Source organism: Mytilus galloprovincialis, chromosome 1 (assembly GCF_965363235.1).
Source record: "Mytilus galloprovincialis chromosome 1, xbMytGall1.hap1.1, whole genome shotgun sequence".
In the NCBI taxonomy this organism is placed as follows: Eukaryota; Metazoa; Mollusca; class Bivalvia; order Mytilida; family Mytilidae; genus Mytilus; species Mytilus galloprovincialis.
In genome coordinates, this window is record NC_134838.1 from 58540452 (window position 1) to 58554986 (window position 14535).

The 14535-nt window shown below is 31.0% G+C and overlaps 1 protein-coding gene across 5 annotated transcripts in view; it reads left to right on the top strand.

Moving 5' to 3' along the window:
- The window catches only part of LOC143079586 (S-adenosylmethionine sensor upstream of mTORC1-like), a 41347-nt gene that overhangs the window by 22323 nt on the left and 4489 nt on the right, over positions 1-14535 (top strand). For 2 of the 5 annotated variants that reach the window (XM_076255005.1, XM_076255039.1), the window contains exons 1-3: positions 281-414; positions 4094-4257; positions 4639-4999. In XM_076255005.1, coding sequence (XP_076111120.1) covers positions 4173-4257; positions 4639-4999 — 446 coding nt within the window. In that variant the 5' untranslated portion in view covers positions 281-414; positions 4094-4172. The other 3 variants (XM_076255012.1, XM_076255019.1, XM_076255030.1) reach the window with 3 other exon arrangements.

Sequence of the window (14535 nt, forward strand, 5' to 3'; positions counted from 1 at the left end):
GTATTCTGTGACTCAGCTCACTGTGCGCTATTTTTAAACTGTATATACTCCATCGGTCTTATAAGTAGTCATTACATTCAAAGATCAACGAAAGTGATTTATGAAGAAAAGTTGTCATGTTTCTTGTCTTCTAAAAAGAAACTAAAACTATTAGTAGTGCACCATATATGGGAGATACATCCATAGGAAAATTAGAAGACATAGATGCAAGTGTTGCATTCCCCATTCCTAAGAGGATCCAGTCATCGAAGATTGTTGAAATATTATTTTATGGTAACAGCATCATTATAAAAGGATAACTCACTATTAATGAGCGTTAAAGATAAACTTAAGACTTATTTTAAAAGCAATCACTGTATTAAAGCAGAAACATTGTGCTTACAAACACAAAACAAGAAGCCTAGGTCCACACAGGTGAGCTAGGACTTATCCTGTTATCTTAGTCCTTTAACATATGACTTCGCATTCTTGTTCAATTTTAATGTTTTTATACTGATATTTTCATATATTTTTTTTTGGCACATTGATAGTTGGGTAGGAGAAGATCCTCATTATTGGATATACTTGCATGACAATATAAGAAGATGAGGTATGAGTGTCAATGAGACAACTCTCCATCCAAGTCACAATATATAAAAGTAAACCATTATAGGTCAAAGTATGGCCTACAACCCAGAGTCTTGGCTCAAACCAAACAGCAAGCTATAAAGGGCCCTTAAAATATTTCTAGTGTAAAACTATTCAAACAGGAAAATCAACGGTCTAAGTAATCTGTATAAAAAAATGAGAACAGAGGACAATATATAAACCACATCAACAAACCACAACTACTGAAGATCAGATTCCTGACTTAGGACAGGTGCAAAAAAATTGCAGTGGGTTTAAACGTTTTAATAGTTCCAAACCTTCACCCTTTAGCCTTACCTGAAAAAATAGTGTAACATCACAACATAGAAAGACACACTATAAAATATCAACTGAAATGGCTCAACTCAAAAAGATGTAGTAACACAAATGAACATACACATAACGAATAAATTTGATCTATGATTACATCTCTATTTATGGGTTTCCAACCATCCCTTAAAATTAGCCATTACCAAAAATTGGCCACATTTTGGGAATTACATTTTACAAGTGTAAGAAGTTAAAGTTTTATTTCCATTTAATAATGGACTTAAAAGGAGCTTCAACCAATAATATTGTAGAAAAAAAAAACCACAACATTATTATTAATATTATATATGTACATTGTATGTACAAATGTACAAACAGTATGACAGCTCAATCAAAGGGCACACCCAAAATAAAAAAAAGCATTTAATAAATTGGCAAAACAGTGGTGGAAAAAAATTTACTGTTACATGTAAAGGTAACATGGGACAGTGCTGCATGGCAAGGTGCATTATAGAAAATGATAGATGCAAATTATATGTGTATGTGGATCATGGTGGATAAACAGTAGCAATTTGATTAGATATCATAAGAAGATGCAAAATACTGGCATGTTAGCAATATAAAAATAAGAGATGTGGTCATGGTGGTATGAATGTGAATGAGACAACTATCCACCGAACTTCAGAGCAAATAAAGAATGCGGTGGAATTAAACATATATGAGAGTGCTCAACCTTCCCTTAACCTGGGACAGTTGTGTAACAGCATTAGCACAGTATAAGAACATGCTATAAAAATCCATTGAAAAAGGCTTAACTTATGAGATTGATGAAGGAAAAAAACATCAAACAAAAACACAAAATCATTTCACATTCAAAACACTGCAGAGAGATACATCTTTACAGTACACATTCCTTTCCTATGCATATTAAAACAGGGTTTTTGCAATATCACTGTGCTTAAACGGCTGTGGGTAACTTAAGTTACTTAAGTTACCCACAGCCCAAGATGGCGGACTCTAAACTCGTTGATTTTTAATTCATACAAAATGTACCTTTTGCGACGTTTTTCATGCAGAATGTAAATATTTATAGGATTATGGAATAAAGAAATAACTAACAATTACCATAAACTTGTTAATATAGAGTTCACTAAAGCGCAAGGCCGAACTTTACAAAATACATAAGACGTCCGTAACTTTTTGATCAAAATTAAGCAGACTGTCCGTAACTTTATTTTCAGATGTGGGTAACTTTTGATTTAAAATTTTAAGAATTATAATTTCAACAATTAGAAGACAATTAACATCATATTTGTAACCTTCATGGCCGTTTATACTACTCATTCACCACCAAATGTGATTTTATTAACGCATCATACTTACACCACAGAGGTTTTATGTGGGGTTTGTGGTACTCGATCCTGGTTATGGTTTGAACTTTTATTAACTGACATGCGTCTTATCGACGTTTTCGATTCGCACCATGGCTTTGTCATACTCTTCAATTTTGTTAGTTTAATTATCTGTTTGCGGTTTATTTTCACCTCTGTTTCTTTTTATCATGTTTATGTGTATTTTGATGAATACTCTTTGACGCGGCTCGGTATTTATACATCCCACCAGTAAGTTATAGTGTTATCTTTTTTTGAATATGTTTCCTAGTATGTTTTTTTTTCTCTTTGTATGTTACCAGGAATTGTTAAACTATTAAATTACCCTGTTGTCTTAGTTATTTATATTTTCATATATTATTTCTTATTGTTACACTATGTTGATTGCTCTATTCCTTTTATTTCACTGAATTTTAACTATTGTGTCTTTTAGTTTAGTTCAATTTAATGAAATTTAATGCAACTTGCATACAAGTGAAATATGCAGCTAGCTTTAAAACTAGGTCTTATACATTTTTACAAAATGTCCTTTCTTCAAGTTTTCTCATTTACTGCAAATCTATAAAGTTCGAGCATCGAATGCAACAGGCCACTATAAATTCTAATCGAATCGTAATGTCATTGGACTTAGAATTAAGTGATTTTTTTTTTAAATCAATTGAAATGAATGTCTTTTGAATATAATCGTTTTTGGCTGAACCTTTGATAATTGTCATGTGATTGAGCAATTTTGCCCCCCCCCCCCCCCCCCAAAAAAAAAAATAATCCCAGATTTACACATGATCTACTCTTGTCATTGCTGGCAGAAAATCAGTTAGTGCATACACGCCACATGCATGTGTAAAAAATACTTGTGTAGTCTACTTGTTCAAAAATAAAAATCAACAGTGATGTTTCAACAGATTATCTGCAATGGTAAGAGACCACCCTCCGAACTGGGCGATTTGGGTATCACGACGTTATAAAAAATCAGAACCGAGTTTAACAGATTTATCGTTATTTTTTTCATATTATTCTCAATTTTGTCTTCCATTCTAATTCAAATGAATTATATCATACTAGAGATCTACTTCATTTCTGATTATGCATGTTATGTATTCGATGCAATCTCTATCATAAGTAAAACATTACATCCACGTATGTCGATTCTTTGAAAGTTACGGACACTCCTATTGGTATAATGAAAAAAGTTACGGACAAGTTGTTTTTAAGTTACGGACAGCCTAAGCGTTTTTTCAAATCGTGCTGTGATCGTTTATTTTGTAGAATTTTATCACCTGTTAAGTTTAGGGGTTTCCCTAAACGATTAATACAACTTTTTAATTCAGTGGTTTAATTGATGCATCCATGGTATTGTTATTCTATAGAATAGAAGTCCCTAACCGACGCAAGGCGGCTCCATCTTGGGCTGTGGGTAACTTAAGTTACCCACAGCCGTTTAAGCACAGTGAATATAGTACATGTAGTCTGGAAAATAATTTTTTTTACAGTTTGAAAGTGCTACATGTATATTCCTACACATTTTATTGAGTGATGACAGGATATCCTATCTAAACACTAAAAAAATGGCAATTTGTATTGCTATTTAGATTGAGTTTTACACATGTTGTAAATACTTTGATATTTAGTGTATGGTATTGGTATTGAAACTGGTTTCTTGTTAAGATTTCATGCTTGTACTATTATTTTTAGTAACCAAACATTTACTTTTATTCACTATAGACTTTCACATAAATGTAGAGTGATTAAAATCAAAATAAACAAAAAAACACAATCCTTTTATATATTTTCTTTTCTTTAATCAGGTACATCTAACTTGTGGTTTGTAGCAATATTTAACATGGCAGGAAGTTCTTAAAAACAGGAAAGTACAAATAACTAAAGATGGATAGTGAAAAGGAGGAACATCTCAGATTAGCAGCTATTATCAAAGGTGTACATGCAGATTTAAGAAAAAAGTACAAGAATGGTAAGGTACTTCTACTGTCCATCTCTTGAGAGGCAAGGATTTTTTAGTGTGACAGAACATAGCTTGAACAAAACTTTTTTTATTAAATACATGAACCAATTTTTTTTTACAAAAGATATATTAATCCTAACGCTTCCAAGCAAATTAAGCAGATTTATGTTTTTCCCATACTATAATTGCCCCTTCAGGAAAATTATAATTAATGAGGTTAAGACTTTTTGACTTTTCAATTCTATGGTCTGATTTATATATAAAAAAAAAGAGTTAATGAAATGCATATTTAATTAAAAAATAACTATATTGTTTTCAGTTGCATGACATGTGCATATATACATTTGGATTGAAAGCTAAGTAAATAATATGAATGTATTTTTTGTAAAGGTTCAAATGATTTGGATGGAATATGGAAAACTCACTGTTCTGATCAGTCAGTTTTAAAAGAATATGCTGATGCCATGTATAATCTATCTTGTAACCACTGGTCAAAACTACCTAAAACCAGAATAGATTGGTGTCGTGAAACAATTATGGAATATTTCTACAATGATGGATTGAAGAAAGCACTTGAAAAGGAACAGAGAAGAGATGCACACAGACTGAAAATAAAACTAGCCTGCCAAGACAGCAACTTGTTAGATAGATCTGACGAGAATAGAAAAAGGATTAGTGAAACCGATAGCAGAGCAGCCTCAAATTTAGTCAGTGATGTACAAGCGGAGGTATTGTCTACACTAGATTTTCAGTAAGTCACCACTATAATCTCAATTGTTTGTCTATCCATTTTGGAATAAAAATTTTGTCTTATATTTCACCTGCATGTGCATCTGTATTAACCAAATGCTTTAAAGCAAGCATATAACATTCTTTTAATATTTAAACAATTGAGTGTTTTGGCTCACCTTGATTTATAGTACCAGTGGTCTGGATAAGCAATAATTGGCTAAATTACCAGTAGGTTTATACAGGGAGAAACTCTTGCTTGTCTTGCTTGCAACAAACGTGGCAGCATGAGCAACCTCTTCGTAAACCATTTGTACATTTTGTATAAAGCGTTATATTTTAGAATATAGAATACTTTGTAGCTTCATACTTATAATTGAAGATGCCTTATGTTCCAAAGTTTTTTTCTGTTGACCAAACCTAGAAATCAGCATCAGCAATCACATGCTAGACACAGGGTTCTGTTGAAATCTTAACAAATTTTTATGAATATATGATTTCAAATTTTCTTTTGATAATGAGAAACAATGTTTTTGACAATCTAAACTAAAACCAACAGTTAAGCAAAACAACCAGCCTTTCAATTGGACTTAAAACATAAATCAAGGTGACCCACATCTAAGATTGCCAGGTGTGTAATAAGGATACACTGTATGCTTTCAAGTTATGCAGAAGTAGTCTAATGTTGGTAGTTTTGCTGATTGAGGATAATAAAGTACATAACAGAAATAATAGGTCACCTGAGGGTCTTCAACAATGAGAAAAAAATAAACGAATTTAGTCAGATATAAAAGGGACCTAACTTGAGTAAGGCACATAAAGAATGTGGCAGGGTTAAACATGTTTGTGAGAGCTGAACCTAACCTGGGATAGTGGTGTAACAGCACAGCATAAGAACAAAGTTTAAAAATCAATTGGCATTACTCTTAGGGCTATTCCAGAAAAAAATGTATGGGGGGGTTGGAAGGCAGTTTTTGTCAGCACCCGCCACCCAGACAATTGTAATTGAGTATTATAGTGCATTATAGTGTGAAAAGTTGCTCTGATTCCCATCACCCATGTATTATTAATATAATATGCCTTCCAACCCCCCCATACATTTTTTTCTGGAATAGCCCTTACATATTATCTTGAAAAATATTTTAGACAATTTTATTAAATAATAGTAAAAATGATCACCCTTTCTATCTGTCTGAATTTGGTGTAATGTCCAGTTTCAAATCAAGTTAGAATTTTGGTCTGATCTGATGATTTCTTTTGCAGAGTTTAAAAAGTGTCATCAACCATTGTCAACATTAGAAAATACACATAAATTATAGTTTTTTTTTGTTATGCTTGAAATTTTGTTTTAATATAAAATGTGTTAAATAATTTAGACTATGACAACTGATATCTATAAAGTTAGCTTTTTTGTTCCAGTACAATGAATTTTTAAATGTTAGGGGACTATATATTTAGATGCAATACTCTCAAATGCTTGTTAAATTCAAGTAACCAAATCTATTTGTATAAGAAACTGGCACTGCAATATTGTAGAATTAAGTAGTGTGATAGTGATATTGAAATCACCAATAGATGATAGGTTCTTTGTCCTACTTTCTATCACCCTCAGTTTTGCTGCTAAATCTGCCTTTCATCAGTGATATTTTTTTCGGCTTTTTTATTTGGCATTGAAGTAAGTGAGTTGCATCAATGATATTGAGCTTTTCCACTAATAGCTGCCACTGTTGAATTTATAGACCAAGGCTCTTAGTCAGAAAACTTTACTCATTACTCAGAGTACAAAATGTGTGCTTGTGACACTAAATCCAGTATTTTGATTGGTTAATTTCGGAGTCTGAGTACAAAAATCATGTTACAAAGTTTTATGACCACAAGGCCCAGTTATAGATTTAAACATTAAAAACTACAGGAGTTGATATGTAATGGGATGGTCTGTGCAGACCAATTCGAAAGATTAAATTTTTGTTCTTCTGAATCATACATAAATTCTTGATTTGTTTATGACTCATTATATACCTCTGGATGATATTAGATCATAACCTGGCACAGATTTTCATCAATTATAGATTTTCAGATAACAGTGTTTACAAGTAAACATTGCAAACATAAAGAAGTTTTCTGTTTGTTTATTTTTCCACAACAGCAAATGGCATTGTATAAATTATTGACTTGCTACAAAGTTTTTGTGTTTGATGAAATGCAATTATATTTTGTAGGATCCATTACATGTATGACAATAAAAAATTGTCTTTTCTTACAATTATTAAAATGGGTAAATGAAGTTTGAAAAAAGCCATTTTTGGTCATTTTTGTGCATGGGTCTTGTAAACGGACAATTAATAAAAATATTATGTAAAATATTTTTGTTAACCATTCCAGAAAATATTTCGAATTGAATTGCGATATGAGGCTTATTTAATTTGGGTTTGATTATTTGCCTGAAATAAAATAGTTTTGACTTGATACAAATTTTGAAAGTAATGGTATGGGATTGTAACATTTTTCCCCATGCACCATATTTTCCAAAACTGCTTCAACTACTATTTAATTATTAATTGTTGTTGGCTTGCTGTCCATCAATATATTGAAACACTCAAATTTATTAACCTGATAAATATTTAAATGGCTGATGATACTAAAAATAGCAAAATAAAAAAGATCACTAGCTAAATATCACAAATATACAACAATCATCATTTGCAGTATGCCTGTCTGATCAGAACAAAATTGGTATCTAGAATTACTGCATTAGACTTTTGTTTGGATTGATTTGCATTCTGCATACAGCTGCTAGAACATTGTTTGCTTAATAAACAGATTGTCTGAACTTTTGTTTACTGTTTGTATGATTTCCTTTCCAGAAGAGTTCTAAGTTGGTTTGTTTCCATAGTAACTGCAAGATTGAAGAATTATTCCATCTGTGCTTAATTTTAATTATCTTTTATCTGTTGATTTGTTTAGAATTATGACACTTATGAAATGTTTTTTTATAAGAACAAATATTACATGCGGAAATCATATATTGATAACTCATCTATTTATATTGACATCTGTCCTAGTTTAGAAACCAAGATCCTCTGACCTGATTTAAGGAGATAGTCTAATTAGTATAATTTTTATTGGATTTGAAAGCAAACTATGACAGTTCAATTTACTTTTATAATCTTTCTAGTTACAGTTTCAAAACTTTGGATACATTAAACTTGCATAATGCTAGACTGATGAGACTTAAGGTGTATAAACAAATACATATGAACTGTTGCCTTTAAAGAAATGGTGAATGAAATCAAGGTCTTTGGCAGGTATTAGACTGGTCACAGAAACCTTTCATATTCAATACCAAAACTAATTCAATGAAATGACAGAATGCACTATTTCATTAAATTAGAATTGAATGCCTCTTTCTGTTGTCTTTTGAGTGTTAGATATTAGTCAAATTACATTTAATATAATACATAGAAGCTGTTTATACAAAAAAAAATGTCTATGGTCAATTATCATACATCCTATAATACTAAGATAAATTAAAAACCGATTCTTCAGAGAACAATTGAAGGTCTTTCCACCTCGATAATAAGAATGAAATTTAAAAAATCGATGTTAGAAAATGTCACTCCTTGTTGATGTAATTTGGTTCTTCAAATTGATATAAAAAAATAAGATTAATAGGTATATGCAGAAGACTTAATTGTTTTATTATGAACAGAAAATAATTTTTAGCAAAGGTCCAAATCTAGAACGTCAAATTGACCTTTGATCTTGACATCAATTTCAAGGTCATAGATCAGTGATCTCAAATCAAAAGACCCCAGGTCAATCATTTGTATGGTTGTGGAGAAATACTGATTTCAAATACATAAGGGGAGAAAACTCCTATAAGGGTTAACCAAAACACTTTGACTGAAATAGGTTGAAGTTGCGCCTTATTGTAAACAGTTATTTGGCAAACACATCATATCATTTACTGTCACAGTTTCTGTGGAATAACGATAACAAGCAAAATTCACAAAATTTAGAACATGACCTTCACCTTTGACCTTGACCTCAATTTCCTTCAAATGGACCAAGGACTTCATATCAAAAGACTGTAGGCCTCTACGACTTATAACATATGAATTTATCCAACAAATCGCCTATCTTAAATTTTAAAGGGAAATAACTACCTAAGATGTCTTCCGATCACTCAAGTAAAAATAAACCAAATCATTCTCAAGAGTAGACAAACAATTTGGCAAAAACAGTTTACTAAAATCTTTTACGGTTTTAGAGATATAGCGATAACAAGAAAAAGGGGACGCGGGGAGATAACTCCTATAAGAATAAGTGTTCGGTAACACAGGGTTAGTTTTGAAACACCCATTACTGTACAACATCTTTGGCCAAAAAATCCATTCGATAAGACAAAAAAGCATCTCAGACGGCAAATTTCCTGAAAAATCATCTACTGTGGATTCATTATTATTCTTTGGATACCAATTTTCGTGGATTTCGTGGGAACTGGTGAACCACCAAATTAAATGTTAAACGAATACCCAATTTTCTAAAGGCTTGTATGGGGATTTCCGCAAAACCATGAAATTAAATATCTAGGAACATATTAATTTTCCTTAATCCACGGAAATTGGTACCCACGAAAATAAATGTGATAGTTTTTCATATCATGCCACTTGACTGAAAATAGTTTTTCTTGGTTGAGGTTGTGTAAAGTGATAACACTATGGGGTCATAAGTCTATGTCATTGATGTTGCTATTGAAGGATAACATCTTTAAACAGATTTTCAATGGTCTTTGGAACTTGAGGATGTTTCAAAGCGACATCTCATCTCAGGACTGTCCCCTGTGATGAGGCTGTATCTGAGAAACATCCTCTTGTTAAAAAAACCCATTGATATTCTATAATTATCTTAGGTTATTGCCATATGCAATTGGTACTGTCTGTCAAATTATCTCTTAATGCCAGCTTGAAGAAAATAAAACAATCACCAAATGATGAGGCCTTAAGAAAAACAATTTCATTTAGCCTTGAAATTATTTACAACCTTTAATGGTTGTTATGCTGATAGATTGTTAGGAATAAAAAACCACAGAATGAAAAATAAAGATTAACGGTCTTGTCAAATTTCATAAATAAATATAAATTGTATGTAAAATGGCATGTATTGAAACACTAAATGTTTTCATTTTGTTTTGATACCTATGTGGTAAATAGCTTTGCTACTCGACAATGAAAATACAAAAATGTTATTTATTAAACCTAATATCTAACATGTTTGTGAAATTTATATGAAACCAATCAATATCTATAAATTACTTTGATGGTTTTGTCAGGAATATCAATGATGGTTTATTTTTGTTTGCTGATTACAACAAAGAATATTTACAAATAATCTTTGTGTGTTTGTTGATGCTCCACATCAAAAGTGTACTGATATTGGGTATTGACTGAGAAAAAAAAAATAAAAGGTCAAATGGTGAAATTAAAAATAGAATTAAAAAAAAAGTATTGGAATGTTGTTACAGTAACATACATAATACATTGTACTTAACAATAAAATACTTGAAATTGATTTTTTATATCTCGTATATTATATATATATCAAGTGTTACATTTTTAATTAAAACCTTTATACTTTCAAGTTAAAAACAAGTTTTAAATGATCTTAAATCTTTGATTTTAACTTTTGTCCACATTTGGTGACCTTATAACGTTATATTTAGTTGAGAAAGAACCTTGTTATTTGTCTAATATTTATTCTTTTAATAAGTACAACTGTTTTTATTAATCCATATGGGGGTTATTTGCATATACATGTCTATTATCTGTATAATTATACATACAGCTAGATCTGAGAAGTTCAGGAAAAAATACTAAATAATCAATTGTTATGCAGCAAAGATTAACACTTTTTTCACTAATTAAATTCAAAAGAATCATATCCTGGGGTTCAGGTCATAAAACTTTGCTCAGTGCTCAGAGTACAAAAAGCATGCTCGAAACATGAAATCTAACATTTTGATTGGTTGATTTTGGAGTATGAGTACAAAAATCTGAAAGTGACTTTAAGGCCTGATGTAAATATTCAATGCGAACACAATAAGAAGACCAAACAAACATGAAAAAATTAAGATGACCAGATTTTCCCAATATCTTAATATGGTTTTAAATTTTGAAGAAAAAAAAATGATTGATAGGGTCGAAAAACAAAAAGAAAATTTCTGACTCAGACAAAAACTATAATCCCCCTGGAAGTTAAATGTTTTTTCCATAAGAAAATAATAAAAATTTTACCTAGTTGCTTTACTGCAGCTTTGAATGCCTCTTGGTCATATATTGATTTTAAATTTTTTGGAAGCACATTCCAATCTTTGAGGTAATGGGATAAAAATTAATAAACTTTGCTTAAAATTTGTGAAACAGCAAGACACTAAATACAGATGCCAAGTTCTAATATAAAAAATACCTTTGACCTATAGTATATTAATGTATGTACCTTAAAAGTCAAAAGTCTCTAAACCTACTGAGCTCTACCCCATAGCCATTACCTTTGTTAAGATTTCAGTGCTACATTGAAGTAGAAAACGTTATACCTGCTATGCTAAGGAAAAAATAAATCCTCTTTTTTCGAGAATGTAATGTTTAGAACAGGTTTAGAAAGTCAAATGTCAGATTGGACTCAAATATGTTTGATAACGTTATATATTTATCTTTTGTTACTAAAAAAACATATATTTTATTTTTAAAGCTGAATTATTCAAATCCTGATGAATCGTAATTCCTATTGATTTCTCTATCCTTGTTGAAATTAATTAAGGTACAATACATCAAAATATAACATCTATGGAATTATCAGTTGCTTCAGCCCTGTTGTCAAAGCTATAAAATTGAAGCATTTATTCTTGATAAATATTTTCATTTGTTACAAACAAACATTTATTTGCAGCCAAGTTGGTAAAGTTATTGATCAGCTTGGTTTAATGTTGTTTACCCCACTGTAAAAACATTTCAATTTGTTTGGGTAGAAAATAAACATGGCATAAAATCAATAAATGTTATTTGTTTTTACAAAATAAATCAAGATCATTCCATCAATCCATGTTGAAAGTTAAGCCTTTATGTGAAATTTGATAAAATTGTTCCTATAATTCAAACCTCATTTATTAGATGGTATTTTGGCACTTCAATTTATAACAAAAAGCTATTGTTTATGTTTGTAACAACCGAGTGCCAAAAGCCTGATTGTATAGCTTTGTAGCAATTATTCAGAACTGTATAACAAGTTCTTCGAAAGTGAGAAAATAAAAACACTGGTGTTAATTTTTTTGTGTGATATGCTCCAAAAGGGATCCAAAAGGGAGCATAACTAATTGTAGAGTTGTCATACTTATATGTTGAGCAAAAGACAACATGGCAGTTGCTAAATCTATTGTCTTTTCAGTAGAGTTGAAAAAAGTGTTGACTAATGTGTGATGTTTCTGGCTGCAGCAACATGGGCTTCAACAATGTATAAGTTTTTGATTAGGTCAGTTTATGGGGAACCACTAGTCCAGCTGTATTAGAATTGGCACATCATATTTCCATGGAGATAATTTAACCCCAATCCCTGAGTCATAATTTATTGACTTTGAAATTTTTGCTTAGTTTACATGTACATGATTGCGATTAGGTCAGTTAAAGGGGAACCACTTATGATTAATCTACGGTATTTGGTATTCAGTTTTATAAGCATTGGGATGTTTCATTTCCATGGTGGTTGTTTGGCCCTGCACCTTCCGTCATGGTTCATTATAACTGAATGTTTTGTATAGTTTTCATGTTATAGTTAAATGCCAATTTAATCTCAAATTCCTGAATCATACTATCAAAATTACAGAAGGGCAAGACATATCTCTGTGTCAACATTTTATTCATTCTTTTTGAGGATTTTCCCTAACATATCATAAAACATAGAGGAGCATAGTCTCATATTAATATTTGTTTTATTTATTTATTCTAGGAATTTAAAGTTTTCATTTCACATTGTGTAATAAACAAACTCCTTAATATTTCTTGTGTACTGTGACTGCATGCAGTATTCAAAGGGTTTAATATGTATGTTGTTCAAATCATTGGCTCTTCCCCTGTCTCCTCTACTGTTAATACCAACACTACTGCTAGACTTTGATAAGGATAAAACAATGGGTCAAGTTATTTAGATTTTAGACATTAACAAGGTGTATTATGTAAATGCCAGACGATGAAGTCACATCTTGGATTAAATAATTAGGTCTTTCCACTTTTCTGTGGAAAGACCTATTGTTTTTCTATCCTTCGCATGATTTGTCCTATTTTGACCGAAGGAATATGAACGCTCCATATGAGAGTTATTTCCCCTTATGCATTTGATATAAGTGATATGCATTTCTATCTTGTAAACCATAAGTGATAGAGACCTAGGATCTTTTGACTTGAGGTCCTTTGTCCAAAAAAATGAAAATTAGGTCAAGGTCATATTCTAATTTTTGAATTTGGCTTATTTTCACTTATTCCAAAAACCGTATAAGATATCAACAAATTATTTTTACTAAATTGTTAATAGTGAAATGTTGTAACACGTAAATTTTGATTGCAAGGGTAGGTTGAACGTAAAAGGGAGTTTTCTCCCCTCTTGTATTTAAAAATATGCATATGGTGATATAACTCATTAACCAAATATAATTAGGACCTATATATGGTCTTTTGATTTGAGGTCCTTGGTTTATGACCTTGAAATTGATCTCAAGGTCATAGATTTTGACCTTTGCCTTTACCTCCTATGTATACATGATAAAGCCATGAGACTTTTGGCAAAAGGTATCAAACCATTTAACCTTGAAAAAAACAACCGGAAGTGACCTTGTGTAAACCAGAAGTAGCTTTTTTTTGGACTTTATTAATATAAAAGTATATAGAACCAGATATTTTTGGAATCATTGTCAAGTAAATATTCAAATACTCTCGGAAGTAACATTTTTCAAACCGGAAGTAACAAATTATCTCCCTTATTTAAAAAATATTATATAGAAACCATATATTTTTGGAATCAGCGTACAATAAGCTATCATTTGACGATTGAAATGACATTTTAAACTTAATTTTTTTCAACTTTCATATTAAAATACTTTGTTTTTGGTGGAAAGACCTTCAATTGTTCTGTGAACAATTGGTTTTTAATGTGGATTATTTCTTTGTATTATGGATTGAGGAAAAATTGTATTTTGTTGATATTTGATTAAGTGTGCATACGGTACATCCTGTAAGATTGTTATTCATTCAAGTATGACGTGCTTCTTTTGCTTTGTGAATAATCCCATGCTCTAAATCCAATAAAATTTGTTTGCACATGCATATATTGACTACTGCAGAATAATGAGTTTATCAAATGTCATGCATTTGATATATTTCATTAATTTAAAACACTTCCAAACTCTTAAATGGTGCACATGTTGTTGCTTATTCATTTGTTATGACTGTAATGTGTTGCATTTGGAAATTGACATATTTGACCTAGATACGACAACCGTTCATGCTGGCTGTT